The sequence below is a fragment of the Fusarium venenatum genome (assembly GCF_020744135.1).
Source record: "Fusarium venenatum strain MPI-CAGE-CH-0201 chromosome Unknown EDB82scaffold_3, whole genome shotgun sequence".
NCBI classification, from domain to species: domain Eukaryota; kingdom Fungi; phylum Ascomycota; class Sordariomycetes; order Hypocreales; family Nectriaceae; genus Fusarium; species Fusarium venenatum.
In genome coordinates, this window is record NW_027072131.1 from 1,434,586 (window position 1) to 1,458,704 (window position 24,119).

The window sequence follows — 24,119 nt, forward strand, 5'->3', positions numbered from 1 at the left end:
TGCAAAGTATATAATCCAGACATACCCAACTAGTGAGTAAGAACAAAAAATTGACATATATTCATTTAGAAACGCATGCCGTCTTCGATTCCTTGTTGCTGCATTGGGAAACCCGCCAATCTCCAGTAACGATATCCAAAACAAATCGACATTATTACGCCAAACGAAAGTCCTTTCATTATATTCAACACTTCCTAATACATTCACCAACTTGTCAATCTTTCAACCTCATGACTGCCGCCATTACGCTCGCATACGCTAGGTAAACCAAGAGTTGCTTGGTGAACCCCCGAACGAACCATTGAATGAGAAACCCGCCTACCAACACAAACGATAGGTATGTTACAATTGTACCCATCGGTGTCATTGTGCTAAGTGTCAATATAGCAACTGGTGCTGACACGAGGATGCAAACAAAACAGTTGAAAAGCCCAACGATTGCGAACCTAGCATATCTTTCCGAGACGAGTGTGATCGTGATACCACCTTCGTTCGATGCGAAGTTCATGTCCCTCTACCGATGTGTCAACAACTCGTCTCGGTCATAGTGCTTAAGGATCAGGAAGAAACTTACCATGATACGGAGAGATAAGGGATGGTGAATCAGGTAGCGGATCCACTGATCCGGCTTGTCTGTCTTGTAAAGAGAGGCCCAGTCTTCGTTCTTTGCTCTGAGGTGAATTCCTTTTTCTTCCCCCCATTTCTGTCTCGCAAGAAATAGCGAGTTATTTAAGAAAACCCCACTTGGCTCATCAAGCTCCATGATCTTGCTGAATTGGTATCCGAACTGATCTTTAATATGTGTTAGTAAGGTACCTACCCGAAGAAGGAATAAAATTGCTTACAAAAGCGACTGAGCCTTACCATGAACCTCTCATGATATTCCTCGAGGTCCTTGTCATCCGACTCTATCTTTTTTCTATAAACGGCTGCATCTCTTTCCAGGTAGTTTGCTTCCAAATCCACGCACAAACTACCATTTTCAACATGTCGACGAAAGAGGATATGTGTTGGGTCCTTGTCCTTCCAGGCGGCAAGCTCCAATAATTTACCCCTGCCTTGCTTCAATATCAGCAGCCAACTACAGACTCCGATTGGTGGGGGCCATACCATATTCAGCAGTCTCCTGGAATCCGGGATCTTTGATAAAAGCGATTAGGACACTAAATCCTATTTCAATGATTTAGAAACAAACCTGGTCTGACTTCTCCATTATCTGTCTGCTCAACTGTACTTGCTGCTTGACTTTCCAAGCTGCTTGAAGCGTTTGTCATCCGAGACATCGAACTTAGGGTATCGACAGGGGACATGATCAAAGAGTACCTTGAGGTTACTTGCTAACATAGCCAGACAGTAGGACATTCAAGGTCGGGGTCACAAGTGTCCTTATTTATCTTCCATCGATTTCCAACGTCAGAACGTCATCTTGCACTTCCATTTATTATTGTACAGGAGGGCAACATATGAGACCGAGACACCAGAACATACTATTCGACGATACACAGCCTCCCAAGCCAACTGGTCGCACAAAATGATGGGGATGGCAAGCATTCTACAAGGTAATATTGAGACTATGTCATGCTCAGAACGACATACAACACACTTTGCAAAGCTCAACCAATTGTATCTCGATGCCTTGCATCTTGTAGGGGTGATGAAGAAGAACTCAGCCATGGAGGAAGTAGCTGCCTTGTACCTCCAAAGTCCAGGGGCGTTTATCATTCTCATTTGTCATTTAAAATGCACTCGTCGAGAAAGAGCCGCGTTAATTCTACCATTGAGGTTTCAGCTCACTGCTACCACGCTTACAAGGATTACAACGACATACCAACATAACAAGAGATTTCTCTCAAGACTGAAAAGCATAAGCGAATAATAGGACTGCATAGTTCCATCACTACAAAGGCATATAAAAACATTGTTTTCGACAAAGATGAAGAGTTACCAGGTATTCAGAATTGACAAAGCCTGATCATCTTGGGCTTGTGCTATTTAGTCTACTGTTTTAACCTATGATCGAAGAGCTATAGAGACCAGAAGAGTTTTGAGATCCTCCCGCACATGCCGACATCCTTCAGAAATTCCGCAAGTACTTGTCTCTCCAAATATGATCCATTGAAGAACAAGAGATATCTATTCTAGCATGATTAGCTTTCTTCCTGAGACGAGTTTGCCATTTGTCTATGAATGAATTGAGAGAAGTCTTGGCTTTGGAGGTCTCACGTTTTATATAGCGAAAAATCTAGATTTGAGTCCAGGTTTGGCCACTGGAACGAGTTCCTTCTTGGTCTTCGCTTTTGCCCCCGTCGGACGAGGTGGTGGTTGTGGGTGCGGTATAACTATCTCTCGCCGACTTGAATGGAATTGGTGATCCATGGTGAAATTTCTGTGTCAAGACGAGTAGAGTAGTATAGAAATGAGGTGATGGTTTGATGGAAGAAAGACTGAAAGCAGGCCACTCCGACCATTTTATAGTTAAGCCTGAATCGTGCTCACAGATGAAACGTTTTAGTCTGGTCGAGCATGGCAAGGCGGGCAAGCGTTGTTTCCTCTTAGAATTTGAATTGTGTAGCTGTAAGATAAGAGAGAACAGAGCGGGATCTCGTGTGAAATAGAGTCGGCCCTTGAGAAAGAGGGCGGCTCCAGCGAAGACCCTTCACCGAGACTGTTCAGAGGAGAAGATTCTTCCCTGTAAGTTTTCAGAAAGGGCTACCAGCACGGTATCTAGTCTGAGAAGGTCATTAATGATATCTGATCAACAACCTGGTATAAAGGGCTAGAACATGAGTCCATAGGTCGTTAATGATGTCGGTGTAGGCGGGGACGCAAACGGGGAAAGTGTTATGACAGGGGACAAGTTTCACCAAGAAGATTCCTCGCCGACTGGACAGGATTGGGAAACTTTACGAACGCCACCAATCAACCCCTGTGCTGATGAAGAAACGTCCATGCCAAAACCTGACGTCTAGCAGGGTGAGGTTCTGTATTGTAACTCGAGAATAGAGAGACTTGACTGCTAAAGAAAGTCACTCATGTCAAGTCTATATGTTCTTATACAGAATGAAGAGGTGGAACGTCCCTCAGATTATTGCGAGTTTGGCGGCATCTTCTCCGAGTGGTTGCAGCGAACCGTTCCTAGAGGGAAACAACACTCTTCGATGTTGCATAATACAATACACGTCGTAGCCTACTTCCGGCGTGAACATGTGTGGTGAATTTAGTTAATTGACATGGGGCCCCCTGATATCACATATATCTAGTTAGTTATGCACTGCTATCCTTTTTCTTTCTTCTGGTGTGAGTAAGTGCCCATGTACCAACTAGTCCTGCACGTTATTCCCTGAGTGATAGGATCCATCGTGAACTTTGTGATGACTCCTAGATTGTCACTACAGGTTTTGTAAGTAAGCTCAAACATGCCATAGCGGAAAGGAGATGCGCTCCAGCAGCGCAATGCTGGCCCTTTGGCATTATAGAACTTATCTCCCGAGAGAATAGGAGACGGAACTGATTGAAACACTTTTGTGCCACTTTATTCCGATTTCCTCTTGATATTCGAGTCCAGCTTTTCTAATCAACTCCGAGGTTGGGGAAGGCTGCGTAGGAGAATGGAACTGTCCTCGTTTCTAGGCAGAGCTCTGGGGTCTATCAATGAGACAAGAACCTTGAGATCAACAGAGAGAACTAAACATCGACATCGCTATACCGTTTGTGGAGACCAATAACCTTGGCACAGTTCTCTGTCCGTGACCGATGCCGACATGATGACTGTGATGAGCCGCATTCCCGCTCTTCTCTCTTTCCTCCAAACCGTCAAGCGGTACCCGCACACTCTCATCGCTTCCCATAGTAACCAGGCGATAGCCATACCGGGGTACATGACACTCTGAGATTCCACAACAGCTTCATTGAGCTGGGCGAGACATTGGGTCAGCAGATAACGGGCATCAGTCGAGGAATATGTGAGCGGCTCCATTATGTCGCCCGCCATAAAGTTTGCTGGCTTCGCATCACCAGAAAAGCATGTGTTTATATAAACACAGTACGGATTAAAACTCGTTGGGTTTCAGCCGCTTACTCGTCCCAACGACTCCAATTGTTCTTTATCGTTCTAGGCAATTACCTACAGGGTATGTAGTAGCATCTCTTTCTTTTCTTTTTTTGAAATAAGAAAACATGAGATATCGCCAAGTAATACTGTGGCTGGCAGCTAGGCTATAATGCTGTTACATAGTTTATATACATATCTGTACGGTGTTACCACGGGGTAGATAGATACTTAGTTATGGAAGTCTATCATTGCTATTTATACTAGCCTAAGCGTTTCGATAAAATTATCAATGCTTCGCCTACTTGTTCCATTGCCCAAAATTCTAGACACTGTCCACGTTATTTTAGTGTTGTAATGAGTGCTAATGTAGTAATTATTATTTCTTTTCACAGTGAAAGACTGGCCGGGCCGGACCATAAAAACTAGAAGCCACGCCCAGGAGCGCCAGGCTTACCGTAGGGGTGAAGTATACAGGCCCCGACTATGAAGCTAGCCGATAGTGTTTGGTTGTGCCCTGGTTCTTGTATCGAATCGTTGGACACATGCGAGTTGATCCTACGATCCGACCCTGCGATATGACAAACTCAAATCCTCTCGTCTGGCCAGTCGTGTCGGTTTTCTTGCTGCTCCTCTTCTTCGGCTTCACGCCATTCTTCAGGGGTCGTGTGGAAAATAGTGGCGACAGCTGTGAAAGTGGCCCAAATTTCGCCGCAAACAGCCAAGTGCAGCACTTGACTACCAAGAAAGTTGATGGCGAACACAAGACCTGACTCTCCTAATAGATTGATCCCGCAGATATCATGAGTTGGAAGGCCAAAACGTCGACGGAAAGTGCCTGCTACCAAGCGCAGTGCTGTTGCCTCCCACGGCGCAATTGCTAGCCTCAGAACTGCATCGGCGAAAACATGCGAAGCGATGAGAGGAGGGAGCTGCGTAAGCATAGTATCGCAATAAGTGGTTGTAGGTATGACCGCTCCTCTTGCGTCAACACTTGGCCTCAGTTCTGCACTCCAGAGCCCAGGAGGTGCTTCACTTGTTTCAGCTGTAGCCTCAACATCAAAACTAATCAGAGTGGCGCTGACCGCCTCGTTGTCCTCTTCATCACTGGCGTAGTCGTCTCCTCTAGCGGAGAAAGTGCTCGGCCGTCGAACAGCTTCCACGGGACCAGTATCGCTAGGCATTTGGCCGTCTATGGGCCTGATAGGAGACACATCTTCAACGGTGCTACGATTGCGTCGATGTTCTGGCCGTTCACGGGGCCTGTCGGCTGGGGTCCAAGTACTGGTCATCCCTGGAGGTGGGCCAGTATTTGGTAGCCGCCTGTATATTCTTGCTAATATTTGTGGCCACCAGTCGCGAGTCAATCTTTGCGTGATGACCCAAACGAGGAAAGGCGTTGACGATACGAAAAGGCCCCCTGCCCATTGAAGTATTGACTGGAAAGAAAACCCAGAAAGTGGCGGAGGAGCTGGGATGGGCGAGTCATGGGTAAAGGGAATGAAGAAAAAAAGACTTGGAAGCCAACTGGTACTCGAAGCCAGACCGAGCCGTTGCAATGCAACGAAGAGCTCCAGATGGACTCGCACGTACGACCATATTTCATGGACTCTTGGGAATTTGTGAGCCAATGTGATATTCAATGACGGATTTTGACTTACAGTTGACGACTAAACAGTCTATCTGGCCGATCCCGCCATAATAAGGCCACTTGCCGATCAGCATAATTACTTAAAAGGTTGAGTGATGCACCAGGTAAGATGTATCTGGTGATGGAAAAGGGATTCTGAGATCTCGCATACAGGTCCCAGAATGGAATGTGGGAATAGCGTTTGTAAATCTGCCAGAATCAGTAAGGGAAGCCACAACCGCTCAGGATCAATAGACAACATACGAGTATACGTTGACGAAACCCATCCAAGCCAAACGCCCCAGCAGCATCCACGCAGCGAAAGGCGGAAAAGGTAAGATTACGGCCGACATCGTCCTCGTACATTGCGTGCCTCTTATCAGATTCGGCTTCTGGACTTGAGGTCGGATTTTCTTGCTCAGCAACCCCAATAACTAACATGACTTCGTTGTGTGATCTTATAATGTCTCTATTAATCTTTTTCGTCTCAGGGTTTATAGGACGACCCCGGTGATCGTACTGTTGGGTAGAACCATCACCATTCTGTTGGTCGTCATGATCGTCATCCCATTCTACAACATCATCATATGGTGACCGCCCCTAGCAATGTCAGTTTATTTTGTTCCCAGGATACTTCATTTCAACCCGAGGAATCGCTCACAAGAGCTTGGGCGGTCAAAGGGCCTTGCATTCCCATAATGACGGTGCGCAACGACTCATGAACGGGACACGTCCATTTGGCGTGGAGTGTAGAGTTGTACAAATGTTGTTCGTGTTAGAAGCGTCAGTCCAACCTATAATAAAATCAATGATTTCGGAATGAAGCAAATGAGTGCCCTTCTTCACGCGATGACCTGAGTCTCAAAGAGATAAAGTTAAAGAAAGCTCCAGGTACGAAGTCATGATACAAAGCGCATGAGTGGCAATGTGGCTGGTGGTGTGGCGCACAAGGTCGAGCTAATGCACAATCCGGCCAATCAAAAACATCGTCGCCACGAACGCCAAAAAAAAAATCTAGGAAAGTTCAAGTCGCGGACCCATGATAGTTTCTTTGCATCGAATATTTGTCCAACCTACAACATAGCAACACAATGGCAAATAAGCAGCCGTTAAAGACGACGTTTGAAGCAGAGCACGTCATTCGTCCTATATTCACAGGAGGATCGGTCTCTATCAATGATGACGCCCGAATTCTAGCGACAGTTCTCGGCGAGGATGTAGTTCTCACTGATCCCACCAACGGCAAGCACTTGGCTCAAATTGAGGGTGTAAGAGATATCTTCAGACCGCTTTCTAGACCAAAACTGACATTTCATAGGACGGGGAGCTCATTTCTACATTAACTTGTTAGTTTCTTGAAACCGTGCAAAATTACGATTAGACTAACATGTTCAGTGACACCCTCTGCATCGCATCTCATTATTTGCTCCCGTTCCTTGTCTATGAGAATCTTTTCTTTGAAGAGATCTGAAGACGATGGAACCATCGAAGCTACTCCTACTAGAACAGTCAAAGCTCACTCAACACCAGTTAATGCGCTGACAGTTGACCGAACCAGCACGTTGCTGGCCACTGGAGGAACTGATGGCGCCGTCAAAGTCTGGGATATTGTCGGTGGTTATGTTACCCATACTTTCCGCGGATCTTCAGTTCTAGTGTCATCACTTCGATTCTTTGAGGCTGTGTCCCGTTCGAATGAGACTCAATCACGAAAGGGCAAGAAATCCAAGCGCCAAGAGGAGTCCGACGAAGAAGAAGAGAACTCGACCACTATCAACTTCCGTCTTGCATGCGGTCAACAAAATGGTAAGGTCCGCGTATGGGACTTGCACAAGCGCAACTGTGTAGCCAACTTGGATTCCCACGTCTCAGATGTGCAAGGACTCGACTACTCTCCCGAACAACATGCTCTAGTCACCGCTGGTAGAGACAAGACCATTACATGGTGGGATGCCAAGTCCTGGAAGATTCGCAAAGTTGTGCCTTGTCTGGAGTTGGTGGAAGCGGCTGGCTTCATTGACGGTGGAAACTTGACCTACTCTGCTGGTGCCAACGGTTCTCTTCGCATCTGGGACACAGATACTGGTAGGGAAGTTACTCCCCAGCAACCTGCAAAGAGCGAAGAGGAGGGTATTGTGTCTGCAATTTATCGCCCTGGACTACCTTTTATCCTCCTCGTTCAGGTCGATCACACTCTCGCGCTCTACAAGCTACCCCAAAAAGCAGATGCCGCCACCTTGTCAGCACCCGAACCCTTCCGAAGAATATCTGGCACACATGACGATATCATTGATTTGGGTTACTTGCTTCCTGACCGTTCTATGGTCGCGTTGGCTACAAATTCCGAAGATGTCAGGATTGTGTCTGTTGTAGAGACACAGGATCAGAACGATGGAGTCAATGTGGATTCTGGGTCAAGCCCCTACTTCGGCCAAGATGTTGCTCTTCTGAGGGGTCATGACGAGATCGTTATTTCGTTAGATATTGACTGGTCAGGTCATTGGATAGCGACAGGTGCGAAGGACAACACTGCCAGACTTTGGCGTATTGACCCTGCAAACAACTCTTACACCTGTTGGGCCGTCTTTTCTGGTCATGCTGAATCTTTAGGCGCTGTTGCTCTGCCCAAGAGCGTTCCTCCTGAATCATCGGCAGCCAGAACTGATCCACTCAACCACCCTCCCACATTCCTTATCACAGGCTCGCAGGATCAGACCGTCAAGAAATGGGAAATCCCCCGTACAGCCCAGCAACAAGGCCACAAGAGCAGTTCTCGCGCTATCTTTACCCGAAAAGCGCATGAAAAGGACATTAATGCCATCAACGTCCACCATTCGAACCAGCTCTTCGCGTCTGCGTCACAAGATAAGACGGTCAAGATTTGGTCTGCAGAGGAAGGTGAAGTCCAGGGCATTCTGCGTGGACACAAGCGTGGTGTCTGGTCCGTGCAATTCTCACCTGCTCAGATGCCGGCTATTCAGGGCGAAGATGGGCCTGTTACTGGAAAGGGTGTCATTCTTACCGGTAGCGGTGACAAGACTATCAAGCTCTGGAACCTCGCCACCTATACTTGTATAAGGACTTTTGAGGGGCATTCTAACAGTATTTTGAAGGTTGCGTGGTTGAACATGCCTGCCAGCCAGGAACAGTCCAAGAAGCGAGTCCATTTTGCCAGTGCTGGTGGCGATGGTCTTGTAAAGGTTTGGGATGCAAACTCGGGAGAAACTGAATGCACTCTTGACAACCATGAGGACCGTGTTTGGGTTGTGGCTGTTCATCCTGAGAACAACACTATCGTGTCTGGTAGCGGCGACTCTACTGTCACTTTCTGGAAAGATACGTCGTCTGAGACTCAAGCTGCCGCGTCTCAAGCCGCACTTAAGGTGATTGAGCAGGAGCAGGAGCTTGAGAATCACATCCACGCCGGCTCATTCCGTGAGGCTATCACGCTCGCATTGCAGCTCAACCATCCTGGCAGACTGCTCAGCCTATTTAATTCAGTCATGACAACAGACAAGCCTGACAAGGGTAGTTTGAGTGGCTTGAGAGCTGTGGATGAGGTACTAGCCAGTCTGTCCGATGAGCAGATCTTCTTGCTTCTTCTGAGACTACGGGATTGGAACACAAACGCACGTACAGCTCCTGTGGCGCAGAAGATCCTGTGGACTTTGATCCGAAGTTATCCTGCTTCCAAGTTCTCAAACCTGTCAGTCAAGGGGGCCCAGGGGCAGAAGAGCTTGAAGGATGTGCTTCACGCTATTCGAGTGTACACCGAGAGGCACTACAAGCGAACAGAGGAGTTGGTTGATGAAAGTTATCTGGTGGAATATACCCTGCAGGAGATGGATGATCTCGCACCCATGCTGGAAGATGAGAATGTTCTACTACAAGACAGCAGTGAGGATGTTGTCATGGCTGGTTAAAAGCGCAAACACTACAATTACCAATGTCTTTTTTAATTGGTTGATTACTTATAATCATACTCGCATAGTCTTTGGAGTATACAGGTTTAGATAAAATGCTTGACTTTTGTTTTTGAATAGGCATATGCCAAGTGCATTGTGTTAGTGATCCCGGTAGATGTACAACAGACGTCTTGATATATGCTCAATAATTCAGGAAAGAAGAGAATGAGAGGAATACGAACCGAGGGAAGCCTCTTCACATGCATAGCGAGCCTGATTCAAAATTTTGGGTTGCTATACCGAATATGTATAATGTATTTATTCTATCCGCTCCAAATAGATGTTGTAAATTGACATGCAGGCTGCCATCAACCAAATGTGGGCCTGGACCTGAGCTTCAAGGCTCCACTCCACCCGTAACTGCATATAACCTACGACTTCAATCTTTCATCTGCGACGTCGAGTCAGCCGAGAACTGCGCAACAAGAGACAAAGAACGAAGTCTCGGACGCAATTTGAACATGTCCAAACGACAGGCTTCAGAGGCTCTTGAAGACATCGCCTCGCCAGCTTCCAAGAGGTCTCGATTGGACTTTGATACGCCTGAACCGGGTTCAGAAGAACTTATTAACGAGACGAATACAAACGGAAACGCGCAAGAAGTCGACGACGATGACGACTTTGACGATCAAGAAATAATGGCTGCGGCGCCCATAAGGCAGTTTGCACCTACAGAAGGTTACGACGACCTCTACCTCGACACCATCGATCGCAACGTGCTCGACTTTGACTTTGAGAAGCTCTGCTCCGTATCCCTCTCCAACATCAACGTCTACGCATGTCTAGTCTGCGGCAAGTACTTTCAAGGTCGCGGTCCCAAGTCGCACGCCTACTTTCACTCTCTCGACGAGGATCACCACGTTTACATCAACCTCGAATCTCAGCTCGTTTACGTCCTCCCTGAAGGTTACGAGGTCAAGAGCCGCGCGCTTGAAGACATCAAATATGTCTCGGATCCACGTTACACCAAGAAGGAGGTTATCGAGATGGATCGCACGCGACGTACGAGTCAGACGCTTGACGGGAAACAGTACATCCCTGGATTTGTTGGAATGAACAACATCAAGGAGAACGACTACTTCAACGTTGTTGTGCAGGCGCTGGCGCATGTGGCCCCATTACGCAACTTTCTTCTTCTCGATGATTTTTCGAGCAAGACGGAGCTCGTCAAGCGAGCCAGTATTCTGGTGCGCAAGATTTGGAACCCAAGGGCGTTCAAAGCTCATGTCTCGCCTCACGAACTTCTCCAGGAGATTTCCCTTCGCTCCAACAAGCGCTTCAACCTTACGTCACAATCAGATCCTGTCGAGTTCTTGTCGTGGTTTCTCAACAATCTCCATCTTGGTCTCGGTGGAAGCAAGACCAAACCCGGCAGCTCTATGATCCAGCGCACATTCCAGGGCAAGATGAAGATCGAGTCGCAAGCCATTACAGCTCGCGCTGATGCTACCGATAGACTGCGCTTTGAGGATGCAAATGTCAAGGTTGACATTGTGCGCTTTCTCCTCCTGACGCTTGACCTCCCTTCAACACCCCTTTTCCAGGACGAGCTTGAGAAGAACATTATTCCTCAAGTCCCGTTAACGACTATTCTCACAAAGTACGATGGTCAGCGTGCTCAAGAACACCACGCTCAACGCAAGCGCTACCGACTCATGCACCCCCTTCCCCCCTACCTCGCGTTCCACGTAAAGCGTTTCTCACAGAACAAGTTTGTCTCTGAACGCAACCCCACAATCGTAACCTTTGACGCGCGCAATCTTGACATGTCACCCTACGTGGAGCCGAACCCCAAGGAGTGGCCTCCAGGCGAACCTATATGGTATGATCTCGTTGCAAACGTGGTCCACGAGGCTGTGCGCACACGAGAAGATGTCGTTGATAGCGGCGAGGAGCGCAAAACATGGAAGGTGCAGCTGAAGAACAAGGCTACAGGAGAATGGGTTGTGTGCCAGGATCTGTATGTTGATAAGGTGCAGAGTGAACTCTTGTACCTCGGTGAAACCTACCTCCAGATTTGGGAACGGAGGAGAGAGCCTTGCAAGGGCAAGGGTAAGGCCTCATAACCTCGAATCATGATGGTATATTCGAGTCCGAAACGTAATAATAGAATGTTATACCCTCTCTGACACTTCGCTATCGGATTCTGTACAAGCAGTAGGCTTTCTTGCTCTTGGGAACCAAGGATTCTCGTGAATTTATCAACCGTTATGAGAAAATGATAGACCCCTTTCGAGTCCGACTGGCACCCACTTACTCTGTTGTCACCACATGCATAGCACACTGCAGGATCGTAGTTTATGAAAGAGGTGTCTCGTTCTTGGGCGAGAAACCTCGGCCCCCAAAGCTTACTCTGAATTGTAACTCTCGCTGAAATCCGCTATTTGGGCGAGCCCCTATTCATGCGCGGCTAGTAATACATTGCCAATACAAGATCATCCGCTTGATTCCGTTGTTCCCAACCATTGTCCTCATAACCTAGTCCAGTCATTCCAACCGCCACCCAAATCCTAGTAAACACGTTATCACAGTCCATCCAGAAGACTTCTCCAACTCCGCTAACTCAAGGGTGCTTATGCAACAAAGACAATAGACGAGCAATCCAATCAAGATCGAAATGTAAAATACAATACAGAGGCCGCACTAGTTTAAGGGAGGCGACGGCCAGACGAAATCTCTGTTACCTCGAAGGTAACGAGGGAGGGAGGGAGGGCGCGAGCGAGAGCGGGAACGAAGGCGGGCGCGAAGGCGGGAGCGACGGCGGCGATCCACCTTCCTCTATGATTGAGACGGCTCAGCTGCCTTTGAAGCTCCGCTAGCGTGACGCTTGTCGTGGTGATGGTGTTGGCCAGCTTTTTCACGGCGTTGTTCTTCAATGGCTGTCCGTTGCTGAATACTGGAGTCGTGGCTCTTAAATTCAACGCGAGTGTTAGGTGGGAAGTTCAGGACATGCTTCATCGTCTCGCTATTTTTGAGTTAGTTGTAGTCCTCGCAACGTGTCAACACATCAGGCAGACTTACCGAATTTTGATGACTCGGCCACCATCAGTTCGTGTCCAGATACTGAGAATGTCCTCGCCATTACGCACACTCAATACAGCGCCGCACACATCTTCACCCGCGTCGCCAAATTGGTCGCCGATGAGGCTGAGAAGAAGGTCTTCCCAGTATCGGTCGGACACGCCCTTCTTCATTCGCACCACCCATTTGCCGCCCTTCTTGTTGATATCATCCTCCCATATTGGGCGGATACCCTTCTTGAACAGATGAAAGTCCGAGACAACGGGAAGTACGGAGGGCCTCTTCAGGTAAGCATACATGTCCCAGAACTCCTCCACTGTTCGCACAGTAGCGATTTCATGTAGTGTTTTCTCGTACTCGATATAGCCGTGTGCCTTTGAGATCGGAGGTCGGTACCAGAAGGTCCACGAGTCTACCAGCGGATGTGAAGGAGGAGCTGTGGACGCCCCGATCTGGTTGTTCTCGGAAATCGCGACCATGCCAGGAGCTTTTCCAGTAGCCTTGGACGAGTCCTTCTTGGGGACCGCTGAGGCCATGGCCGTCTCGAAAGGATTACCCGACGTCTTAGGGGTTTTAGCTGACCCAAACGAAGCGAATGCTCCAGAGCCTAGACCAAAAGCGCTGGAAGCGCCACTAGTAGGAGATACGAGACCTCCAGGTGTGGTGTTGAAAGGGTTCGGTTTCATCGATGATGGGGTTTCGTTGCCTTGACGCTTAGGGAAAGAGGAATTGCGACTGAAACTGTCACCACTGGACCCTTGGCCCGGTGTTGTGAGGGAAAGCTTGCCGGGGCTAAGAAATCATTATTAAATCTTGTTGATAACGGTGGGTGTATGTGACTTACTTTGTGCGGCGGGCCCAGAGGTTGCTGTTGTCCATTAAGTCTGAAGTAACAGTTACGTCTGCGAATCAAGGTAGGGCGGGGAAGGCTGGTTCAAGATGCCTTCGAACGGACGTGAAGACAGGTATCGGAGGGTGCGTGTACGATGTGAAGGGAGTTGCTGGAGCGGGTTTGGTAGATTTTGGTCTCGGTTCGTTAAGAAAAGCGGTCGAAGTTGGTGATGCTGGCTTTGTGGTGTTGCACGGTTTGGAGGTCGAATGAGGGGATGATCAGTATGTTCCCAGCAAAGGTTGGGTGTATAGAGAAAGCTGTTGTGTAAACAGTATACTTGGTGGCGAGATGGGGGTATCGGGGGTTCTTTGGGGGGTCAAGTTAGTATGGATGGAATGGCAATATCTGAGAATTTTGAAGAGTAGATGATGAAGTTGGGTGGGTTTTGGTCTGAGAAGTGTTGCGAGAGAGGAGATGGATCTAGTGATGGAAGAAATTCTAACTTAGCAGCCCACCTACCAGAAAATCCAGAAAAGACGAGTCGCGGTAGGTGTGGAAAGCAAAACTCAAAGTAGCGTTCGGGTAACTTTTCTGCTAGCTCGTACTATTGTCTACATCATGGATACCTGGTCTATGATACCTCGCTGATAAAAGCCCTGGAGGCAGGTACCTAGCACCCAACTCGCTGGAAAACCCCCCATTCCTGGTCTATGGAAGGCACGCGCCCGACCTTGACGGTATGTGACTGCGCTAATCCAACCCCAGCCTCTAGGTCAGTCCAGGGACCCATGAGAGAGTTGTCGCGACCGACCCTGCGTCAAAGGCTAATTGGAAAGTTCGGGTAGAAAAATGACAGTGACACAATTAGTACGCACCAGGGCAGCGTGCCCCCTTGTTGTGAGTGTAAGCTTCTAGAAGCAATTGGTACTTAGGCATGTCCCAAGCCTCATACACATCCAATTCTCATGAGATCGACAAAAAAACAATTAATCTTGAACATGTAGATAAAAGCCATACATCTATCTTCTTGATGTCGAATATGAAGGCCGATGGAAATTGGATAGAAACCGTGCAGTCCAGAACTAGAACTACTATACTAACCTAGATATAGATACATCATGCAAGTGATCAATTCCTATGATACACATCATCGTCACCAACGTCCACATCAAGCACACTATATAATATTACTCAGTCTGGTCATGATGGCTCGATCAACTAGGAATCTCTCTTTTGAACTTGACTGCAATGGTGATTGTTTCCTACACCAGGCGAGGAACCTACATGTCACTTATACTCAAATGGTAAAATTGCTTTTACAGCTCGTCGGCTCCGAAATATGAGACCAGTCAGCCAGCACCCGGTGAAACCCCTGCCTCATGAAGAAACGGATGATCATGACTACTGGATAAGTCTCTTTCCAATCAATTATGGCCGGCATGAATAACAACATGTAAGACACTTTATTCTTACTCCCTTATATCATGCCATAAACAACCATCCTTGTCGCAATTGACACTCTGCTATTTGAATTGGTCGCACTATCCCGTCTTTTACTCAGAAGCGCGTTTACGAAAAAAAGACTGCGCCACAGGCTGTTGTTTAAGTGTGAGCTCTAGATAACTACAGACTTTATACCAGATACCCTTGAGACAAAAGAAAGTTGAAATCTTTTTTCCTCACGTGGTGAGACAAAAGCTCGATTATTCATTCTACTTTGGTAACACTTCAAATTGGTACCTAGATAAGAAGCGACTTTCTTTTCCATTCATACCCAGCCAGTCTTGAGTTTATTGTTTGTTAGTACTTGGTACTCTTGGTGTGTCGTGTATCCATTGAACCAGCCACCGCCGCGCGGCCCCACTTAAAAGTTATCGCAACTTCTTATCTTCGAAAAAAAATTGGGCAGAGCTTCAACACCTGCACTGAAAAGTTAAGGGACCGACAATACATTCCACGCGCCACCTCCACCACTGTCGCAATGGGTGTCACACGAACAAAAACTGTCAAGAACAAGCACGCTGCTGCTCCCGGCGCTGCAAAGTCTTCCAAGCACTCCGCCGCCGACGGCTTCGCCAAGTCCAAGAAGCCAAAGGGCACCCCGCCGTCCAAGCAGGTCAAGGACAAGGGTCGCGAGGCGCTTCTTCAGAAGTTCAAGAACCCTAAGAAGAAGAAGTACACAGATGAGCAACTCGGAATCCCAGCTCTCAACACTGTCACTCCTGTTGGTGTGGTGAAGCCAAAGGGCAAGAAGAAGGGCAAGGTTTTCGCTGATGACCCGGTACGACTCACATTCCAGAGTGTACATGACCAATTCTAACATTGTAATTCTTTAGGAGAGTATGAGCACCATTATGGCTCTTGTTCAGGCCGAGAAGGATGGCCAAATCGAGTCCAAGATGATCAAGCAGCGAAAGATGGAGGAGATTCGCGAAGCGCGCAAGGTCGAGGCCGAGAAGAAGGAGGACGAGAGGAACGCAAAGCTCGAGGATACCAAGAACTCTCTCCGAAAATCAAGAAAGCGCAAGAGCTCCGGCGATGGAGACGACAACATTAAGGACTTCTCTTCAGCAGGTACCAAGGCGGCCAAGGCCAAGGGCAAGGGCAAGAAGCGAGTGTCGTTCGCCTAAACCCCCAATCGACGGAGAAGAGTCGGAAGTTTTTCGGAGTTGCTGCATTGTTTGGCGCATGGAGTTTGGTAGATGGGCTGCGGTTATGCCCTCTCTGGTATTCTCCAGAGAATCGGCGGTACAAAAGCACAACATAGTTCTTGAATTATGGCTGCTCCCACGGGTGCAGATCCTGTTAATCGGCAAAAACGATCGAAAATACCAGAATTTTAACCATGATCTATCTAACAAATCTATTCTTCTCTATCCAGTTTGCTTTTGTGTGCATATCCGTACTCTATAGTCTATCATAATCAACAAGTGAGGCAAGAAACAAAAAACTACCCTCTCAGTCCTCGGAAATCACCAGCTTGCGTCTCATGGGGCTGTATCCATGTCCAGCAGTAAAGTCACCGGCGTTAGGGTTTGCTTGGGGCTTGAGACTGTCGAGATCGGACTTGAAAGCCAGATGGTTCAAGAAGTTGGCAACCTGAGAATGTCAGCCTATGCTTCTCACACGAACTTGGTTCAAACTTACAGGCTTAGGGAACCAGCGGCTGCCTCCAGTTTCGAACCAACACAAATGTCCTCCGAGACTAGATGTGAGAAGGATGGTGTTAGGGTTCTGCTTGAACTCTTCGTAAGGGATGGCTTCCTTGACAGCAATCTATTGAAGGTTAGGAGTTGTCCACATCAGATGTAACAAATGCATTCAGGTAATAATACTCACAGGATCGTCGGTGGAGTGAACGGCTAGGAAAGGAATCTCAATGGACAAGATTGAGTCAACAGATGAGGCGTCTCGATAGTACGCAGTCTCGGTGGGATATCCCCAAGAAGGGCACCTGCAGAAATGAGCGTTTTGTCCAGAGGAGAGGTATAATTTGCTTACTGAATCAAGCGATCAAACTCGTTGAGGTATGTGATCTTCATAACAGCATCAACGTCAATTGTGCTATACATTTCTAGCTCCTTTCTATGTGTAGCAGCGAGTTCCTTCAAAGCACCTGGGTCCTTGTTAGTACGTATTAAAACGAGCGATGGCACTGTCAGTAACTCACTGCCCATGATTCGTAAGTAGACCTCTTTGCCAATATATCTATTCTGGAGGATCTTGCTAGAAACCTCAAGGTTAAAGGGGTTCGAGCAAACGACAGCTCCCTTGAGAACACAGTTAGGGCCCTCTTCACCACAGTAGTTGGTGAGCATGTTCGCGCCGAGCGAAAATCCTAGACCGAAAAGGGGTCGGTTAGGAAACTTCTTTTGCAGCCATTTGACTGTCTTAAGTTCTTATTAGCAGGGTTCTGGGTTTGGAGTGCTGGTAGCCTTACCTGACGGATATCCCAGGTCGCTCGTGCGTTGTACAACACACCGCTGGTGATTTTGGACCGGGCACAACCTCTCGAGTTGACGACACAGGCTTCCCAGCCGCCCTCGCCGATCATAGGTGCGATTGTGTGTCGCAAGTAGATCTCATGAGAGCCACCCGAAAGGCCATGCAAGACAACGAGCATGGGTTTGTTGTCGTCAGATCCAATGTTCTCAAACTCTTCTTCGGTGAAGTAAGCTGTTCGGCGCGAGAGAGTAGGATCATCAGGGGCCTCAAAGGGATCAACAGCGAAATCTACAGCAAATGTTCCATGGTAAATCTTGTGGTCGGCATCAAAAATCTTGCGCTTGTAGTAGATTTTGGGCCCAACAGGCTTGGTGGCAGTCCACATTGTCTGCAGGTGGCCATTGAAGAGGAGAGGGTTCAGATTGCATGGCGGCGTCGCTTTTTCGGTGATGGACAAGAGATCAGTCTCGTTACCGTCCTTTTCCTTCACCTTGCGCGGTGTAGGTGCATGAGTGAAGTCGATTGCTGCACGTCCAAGCCACTCCATGATGGAAAATCGCACCTGCAGGATCTAAGATAACGCTATGATTGAATGAGAGATAAGTAATTTGGCACTGCTGCAACGAGCGAATAAGTAGATTGGATAGGAGCAAAAGATGAAGAGGCGTAAAGAATAACCGGAGAGATTAGACTGTATTAATAGATTTCTAGCATTCAGCCAGCAGATCGCCCCCCCCCCCCCCCGACGAGACGGAACGGGATCCATCTTGGTTAAAAAGGACGGGCCTACGGTACCCACCGACTCCGATGTCCAATATTTATCAGTGCCACGCACTGGCAGGTATTGTTGGTATTATGACTTGTTCAAATCTATCATGCGGTATGCTTCAAAAGAACCTCGGCTTAACATGTCTTGCTTTCTTTATTCCATCCATTGCATTTCATTACAATGAAACGGAAGCAAAAAAGAAAGGAAAAAAAGAATGACTCGAGTCAGGTCTCTCGTCGTAGGTATCTCAAACACCCGATTTGATAATGTCCGAAACTTGCATTTTAAACTCCTTCTGATGGATGTTAACTGGCATTAAAAGTTGATCTTGCGCTCGGCAAGTGGGGTTTGGCTTGCGAAGGACCGAGGCACGATTTTAGTTGGTCGATGCGTTTCTGCAAAAGATTGACAGCAGCTTCAGGGCCAACTGAAAGAATATCAAGGTCGGCAGACTGGCAGGTGAAAATTGCATATCAGAAAACTTTAAATGTGTCGATCTTTTTAACGCTATTCCAGTAATTTACACAAGGATTTTGTTAGGTGCTTGTGATAGTTATACCAGGACAATATCAAACCACCCCATCGGGGAGCCAAGACAGAACAGTAGATGCTACCTGAACATAAGCTACTGTTATGACCTATTGACGGAAAAAAGAAATGAATCAACTTTCATTTTCATTTCCCAATGCTTGGTACTATTCACACATTTCACCCCACCTGTCTAGGCGATAACAGCTTATCCGCTTACGTACTCCAACACGTGACCAGAACTCTTGCACCTCCCAGAACTCTAAGGTTAGATTCGCACAACAAAGATCTAAACGACGTCCTGCGTCGAGCCAGAGCCACAACCACCGGAACATGGCTCCGACGTGCTTCTCCAACGCCTCAATAATGAACGGCGGTCGCTCGCAAAACAACTCCTCATGCGATGCTGAGCGCTCACAGACTTTCTATGGCCGAAGTAGAATTCGTTAATTTCGACGGGCGGGCAACATGTACCGATCCATTACCGACGATCCGATCCGCCATAAGCACGGCACAACATCAGCAGCATCGCGTATCTATCCTTGATACGAGCAGCTATGTGCAGTCTGAACTGTATAATGATAATACGGAAATTCTAGTTCTTGTGTCGAGGCATCGTCATGGTAATGTCCAAGAACAACAAATCGCGCTGCTGCAACACAGGCTACAGTTACTCACAAGCTTTTGTGTCATCATGTCTCGTTTTTGATGGATAAATGAGGCATCACGGCTTCATGCATTTATTATCAGTGTCGAGGTGTTGCGATCTGCCCAGGCGGACTGGGGCGTTCTATTAGACATCTTTTTATCACGGATCTATTCGTCTGTCATCAAGGCATCAGGGGTCCGTCTTGAGGTCTCGGTCCATGCCAGGTCTTCTATGCAACAGATTAGTACGGGAATACCCGATCGCGAATCACGGAGGTTGTCACAGGCACATGCAGATCGGATCTAAGGATGCTATTACTGCTCCCGCGAATAGCCATCCATTTGGGTCTGTCAAAGACCGGTAAACAATGACCGCAGAGCTCCTACCAGACAGAGGATTGCGGCAGAGTTCCCTATATGCATCCTCACGGAACGGGCTTGCTGTCTCATGCACAGAATTTGGAACCCTGCGTCGCCATCGTGTACCTCCCCACTGGTCAACGAATGGAATGACATTGATGGATAAGTATTCGCAGCTTGGGAGGAAGTTACAGTCAACGCTGTGGCTGGTCGTAAATTATCCATATGGATCTGTATGTAGTACTTTGTTTGAGAGCTTCGATGATCGTGCTGGTTTTCACTTGGTGGAACCATTGGGGGTTAACCCACGCGATCAGCATCGACCAAAGCCAATGCGCTTGGTCTTTGCAAACATTCATGGATCTCTCAACTGGAGGAAGCACAGCATGGGCGAGATGAAGGGAGCCCGTAGAACGAACTGGCTGCAAGTGCATGCACAAGGTTCTCGGGCTCACCAAAATCATCGCTTATTCCAGCTCTAGGTTTACGCGCCTATCACCAAACTCTTGGGCAGACATACGACTAAACGAACAACAAGCGCAGAGAAGGACTCGGACACAGAGAACTGGGGATTTTTGGCTTTAATTCGTCCATCGTCAATTCCCTTTTCTTTTTCTCATGTTACACTGATTTTGCGCTGACAGAAAATCCTCCGACGTGCTGCATACGTTCGGACTACGTTCAATTCCCCGCAGTTCCCATGCACGGTCACTGATAGCGGGTCTCCTACCTGACACTTAGCTGGTCATTTCCGTCGGCTAAGGTACGGGCGACGATTTTACGAGCACCTAACCACTGAAAACTCGACGCCCAGCTGCAATGATGGAGCACTCATCCGAGCCTCCAAGTCGACCTCGATATGCTGCCATGAGAGACGATCAGGAACGTGATGACCAAGGAGAAAGGGCCCTTGATGACCAAGGCGTGAAATTCTCCCAAAGACCAAAACCACCCCGTCAAGTGCGCGATTCCCGCCGCGCTTCTGAACCTCGCCGCGACCGTCCATCCACAAGACCAGATCCCCGTTCATCCCGCCGTCGCCGTCATTCACGCGACCGTAGTCGTGATCGCGCTCCTCGTCCATCACCCGACCCCTCACGTCGAGGTCCAGAAGTTAACGACTTGATCCCCCGCTATCGAGAGCGCCACCGCGAAACAGATGATAAGTCACGTCGTCGGAGCCGCAGTCGGAGTGAAAGTCGCGATCAAACATCCAGAGCTTCTCCACCAGCGTCCAAGCGGCACCAAAGCCGCAGTCCATCTTTGACCGGGTCCAGTCGAAAGAAGTCCAGAAGGGATAGAAGTCCTCCGCCAAGGACAAGGGACTACAGCCCTGAATCTGCTTCAAGGAAACACGCTCGATATCCATCACGTGGACGGCGTCAAACGTCGCCTCGTCATTACGTACGGACATCAAAATCCCCAATGCGATCACGTCACAGATCGCCAGCAGAATCAGAATCAGGCTCCCGGCGTACAGATAGAGCAGGAGGGCACGGGCACCAGTCCCGGAGTCGATCACCTATGTCAGAGTATCGAACATCTTCGGCGCGGCGAGCCCAACCATTACCTATTGATGGCCAGCGTGAGCCAGACTTCGAGCAACAGTCCTCGCGGAGACAACATCTACCAAGATCACCTCATGCTAGCAAAGAACGGCGATCTCGAGAGGGATCGCCTGGTTGGCGCCATTCTTCAAGGTCCGATATCGACGACGACATGAATTCTCGAGGCAACCCACGAGGCAATTACAATCATATGTATCCGTCAAAGCCACACATAAGCAATGATCCATATGGTCAATCGCCACAAAACTCTTATCATAACTCGCCATCACGGTCACCTTATGGATCATCGCGTGGCGGTAGGAACGGCCAACAGTGAGTCAATTCAGAATTCTTCAATCCACAATATCTTTACTGACTTACCTAGATCTCATCCCCAAGGAAGTAACTATGGCCCACCAAGCGGGCCTTCAAGTCAATATCATTCCAACCCCTCGCGATCCCCTCCACATTCTGCCCCTACTGGGCCTATGCAGCAGTATCCTCAAGGAGGAAGCTACCGTGGAGGCTATCGGGGCGGCGGCTTCCGGGGAGGCTCTTTCGGCAATCGAGGTAGAGGTGGTTTTAAGAATTCCCACTGGAACCAAGGACCTCCCCAACGAGGGCATCATGACGATTTGGGCAATGGGCGGTTCAGCAACGTGGACGATCCCAACGCCATGGATATCGATCGCATGGACGATGGAGATGGGCATTACCAAACCCATGATCGAAACGCTGAAGATGGGCCAGACGTTTTAGCCACCCCCAACAGACCGCCTCCAACGGGTCCGGGCTCACAATCGCAGTCAGGGGGATCTGGCAGCAAGTTCAGTTTTGCTTTCAAGCCGTCTTCAAAACCTGCCCTTACAGCGCCGAAGCCCGAGATATCTCAAAAATTAAACGCTGCTCCTCGAAGAGACGCCCAAAAGGATAGCCGGGACAGTGACCGCGACCGCGGTCGAGACCACGATCGAGAAAGAGACAGAGACAGAGAACGAGAACGAGAGCGAGAAAAGGGCAGAGAAAGGGACAGGGATCGAGAGCCTCCACGAAGTGCACCCACAGAACCAGCGTCATCACGATCACGACATGATCGCCGCCCACCTCCTGAAGGTCCGAGGGTAACGCCTCGAATGCGCAAAGTGAAGAAAATAATGAAGCGTCCAAAGCCAAGACCGACTCTCCCGGCTGATCTGGTGGATTCAGAGTCTGTTTTCTTCAGGAAACCTGGCAATGAGTCCGTCGTCGGCTCCGGCACTTATGGCAAGGTCTTCAAAGGCTTGAATGTTTACACAAAAGGAATGGTTGCTCTGAAGAAGATCCGCATGGAGGGCGAACGTGATGGTTTCCCTGTTACGGCTGTGAGAGAAATCAAGCTCCTTCAGTCGCTCAGACACGTCAACATCGTGAATCTCCAGGAAGTTATGGTTGAGAAGAACGACTGTTTCATGGTGTTTGAGTATTTGTCACACGATCTCACAGGACTTTTGAATCACCCGACCTTCAAGCTGGAGGCTGCACAGAAAAAGGACCTTGCCAAGCAAATGTTTGAGGGATTGGATTATTTGCACACAAGGGGAGTCCTCCATCGTGATATCAAGGCGGCAAATATTCTCGTGAGTAACGAAGGAGTGCTCAAGATCGCAGATTTCGGTCTTGCTCGTTTTTACGCCAAGCGCCATCAACTAGACTACACTAACCGAGTCATCACTATCTGGTATCGCTCACCTGAGCTTTTGCTGGGTGAAACCAAATATACAGCTGCCGTCGACGTTTGGAGTGCGGCATGTGTCATGGTTGAGATATTCGACCGAAACGCCATCTTTCCCGGCGATGGTACTGAGCTCAACCAACTGGAAAAGGTCTACAACGTTATGGGTACACCGAGCTTGAGGGAATGGCCAGGCCTCGTTGAAATGCCCTGGTTCGAGCTTATGCGACCGACTGTTAAGAAGAAGAACATCTTTGAAGAAAAATACCGAGAGAAGATGTCACCGGCAGCATTCGAGTTGCTATCTGCCATGTTTCATTACGACCCAGTCAAACGACCCAGTGCTGCCGAAGTACTTCAACATACCTACTTCACTGAGGAAGAGCCATCAGCTCGGCAAGCCACAGAGTAAGTTACCTAACCCAATTTTGTTAATAAACAACCAGTAGCTAACCATACTTCAGGCTCTCTACTCACAATGATTGGCATGAATTCGAGTCAAAAGCCCTCCGAAAGGAAAATGACCGACGTGAAAGGGAGGCCCGAAAGCTGGCCAAAGAAGGTGTCAGCCGTGATGCGGATAAAGAGAAGAAACGCGTCAACGAAGCAACTGAACAGCCAGACGCAAAGCGGTTACAGGTTGACAAGAATGGTGGAGATAAGCCCGCACCAGCAGCGGCCTCGTCAAAATCCACTGAGGCATAGTATTGGTCATCTTTGGACTTGACATTTTGGAACAACACAACTATATTATGCACTCCAATGCCGCTTCAATGGACGGCTTGTTGCTCACGCGAGTTACTGAGCAGATCACTTTTTGTTACCCTCCTCCAGGTCGTTACGGCCTCATGGGATACTGGCGTTTATTCCTTTTTTATATATATCACTCGTCTTTCCAGTTAGGACTGGGTGAGCTTCAGATCATGGTGGGACCATTGGTATACCGCATCATGCTGGTATGGGCATTTGACGACGTTTGTTTGATTAATCGGCGCCTGGGTCTAGTATTCTCCTTTCCTCTATCCTGTCATGAGAGAAGCAGTGGTGTTCAAGAGGAGGCCTTTTCTTTTAATGTTGAGAACGTGGCAAGCTCATGCTGGTGCATAAAAATGATG

The 24,119-nt window shown here is 48.3% G+C and overlaps 8 protein-coding genes across 8 annotated transcripts; 4 read left to right on the forward strand and 4 right to left on the reverse strand.

Annotated features, from left to right (window-relative positions):
- Positions 1-214: 214 nt before the first annotated feature.
- On the reverse strand, positions 215-1,674 carry EDB82DRAFT_476957 (uncharacterized protein; the record flags this gene model as incomplete). Its single annotated transcript, XM_065608075.1, has 7 exons — positions 215-514; positions 575-792; positions 846-1,058; positions 1,111-1,163; positions 1,324-1,337; positions 1,489-1,552; positions 1,604-1,674. The coding sequence occupies 7 exons, from the start codon at positions 1,672-1,674 to the stop codon at positions 215-217; spliced, it is 933 nt and encodes a 310-aa protein (XP_065463803.1).
- Positions 1,675-4,278: 2,604 nt separating this feature from the next.
- EDB82DRAFT_503913 (uncharacterized protein) lies at positions 4,279-6,553 on the reverse strand. The gene is made up of 4 exons (XM_025726690.2): positions 6,340-6,553; positions 5,943-6,278; positions 5,710-5,888; positions 4,279-5,659 (listed from the first exon to the last, which is right to left on the reverse strand). The coding sequence occupies exons 1-4, from the start codon at positions 6,373-6,375 to the stop codon at positions 4,636-4,638; spliced, it is 1,575 nt and encodes a 524-aa protein (XP_025581231.1). The 5' UTR covers positions 6,376-6,553; the 3' UTR covers positions 4,279-4,635.
- Positions 6,554-6,713: 160 nt separating this feature from the next.
- On the forward strand, positions 6,714-9,720 carry EDB82DRAFT_503916 (WD40-repeat-containing domain protein). The gene is made up of 3 exons (XM_065608714.1): positions 6,714-6,946; positions 6,997-7,024; positions 7,074-9,720. Exons 1-3 carry the CDS (start codon positions 6,770-6,772, stop codon positions 9,599-9,601), a joined length of 2,733 nt encoding a protein of 910 aa, XP_065463804.1. The 5' UTR covers positions 6,714-6,769; the 3' UTR covers positions 9,602-9,720.
- A 300-nt stretch (positions 9,721-10,020) lies between these two features.
- EDB82DRAFT_213594 (uncharacterized protein) lies at positions 10,021-12,153 on the forward strand. The gene has a single exon (XM_065607231.1). It carries the CDS (start codon positions 10,105-10,107, stop codon positions 11,707-11,709), a length of 1,605 nt encoding a protein of 534 aa, XP_065463805.1. The 5' UTR covers positions 10,021-10,104; the 3' UTR covers positions 11,710-12,153.
- Positions 12,066-13,707, reverse strand: EDB82DRAFT_213585 (translation initiation factor eIF 4e-like domain-containing protein). Its single transcript, XM_025726692.2, has 3 exons — positions 13,509-13,707; positions 12,665-13,456; positions 12,066-12,608 (listed from the first exon to the last, which is right to left on the reverse strand). Exons 1-3 carry the CDS (start codon positions 13,541-13,543, stop codon positions 12,422-12,424), a joined length of 1,014 nt encoding a protein of 337 aa, XP_025581233.2. The 5' UTR covers positions 13,544-13,707; the 3' UTR covers positions 12,066-12,421.
- Positions 13,708-15,129: 1,422 nt separating this feature from the next.
- EDB82DRAFT_213613 (uncharacterized protein) lies at positions 15,130-16,313 on the forward strand. The gene is made up of 3 exons (XM_025726693.2): positions 15,130-15,182; positions 15,241-15,777; positions 15,833-16,313. The coding sequence occupies exons 2-3, from the start codon at positions 15,478-15,480 to the stop codon at positions 16,124-16,126; spliced, it is 594 nt and encodes a 197-aa protein (XP_025581234.1). The 5' UTR covers positions 15,130-15,182; positions 15,241-15,477; the 3' UTR covers positions 16,127-16,313.
- Positions 16,314-16,342: 29 nt separating this feature from the next.
- EDB82DRAFT_503921 (Alpha/Beta hydrolase protein) lies at positions 16,343-18,178 on the reverse strand. Its single transcript, XM_025726694.2, has 6 exons — positions 17,437-18,178; positions 17,167-17,386; positions 16,998-17,112; positions 16,836-16,950; positions 16,644-16,772; positions 16,343-16,595 (listed from the first exon to the last, which is right to left on the reverse strand). Exons 1-6 carry the CDS (start codon positions 17,986-17,988, stop codon positions 16,455-16,457), a joined length of 1,272 nt encoding a protein of 423 aa, XP_025581235.1. The 5' UTR covers positions 17,989-18,178; the 3' UTR covers positions 16,343-16,454.
- Positions 18,179-20,397: 2,219 nt separating this feature from the next.
- On the forward strand, positions 20,398-23,586 carry EDB82DRAFT_213662 (kinase-like domain-containing protein). Its single transcript, XM_065607232.1, has 2 exons — positions 20,398-21,626; positions 21,679-23,586. Exons 1-2 carry the CDS (start codon positions 20,566-20,568, stop codon positions 23,414-23,416), a joined length of 2,799 nt encoding a protein of 932 aa, XP_065463806.1. The 5' UTR covers positions 20,398-20,565; the 3' UTR covers positions 23,417-23,586.
- Positions 23,587-24,119: the final 533 nt, after the last annotated feature.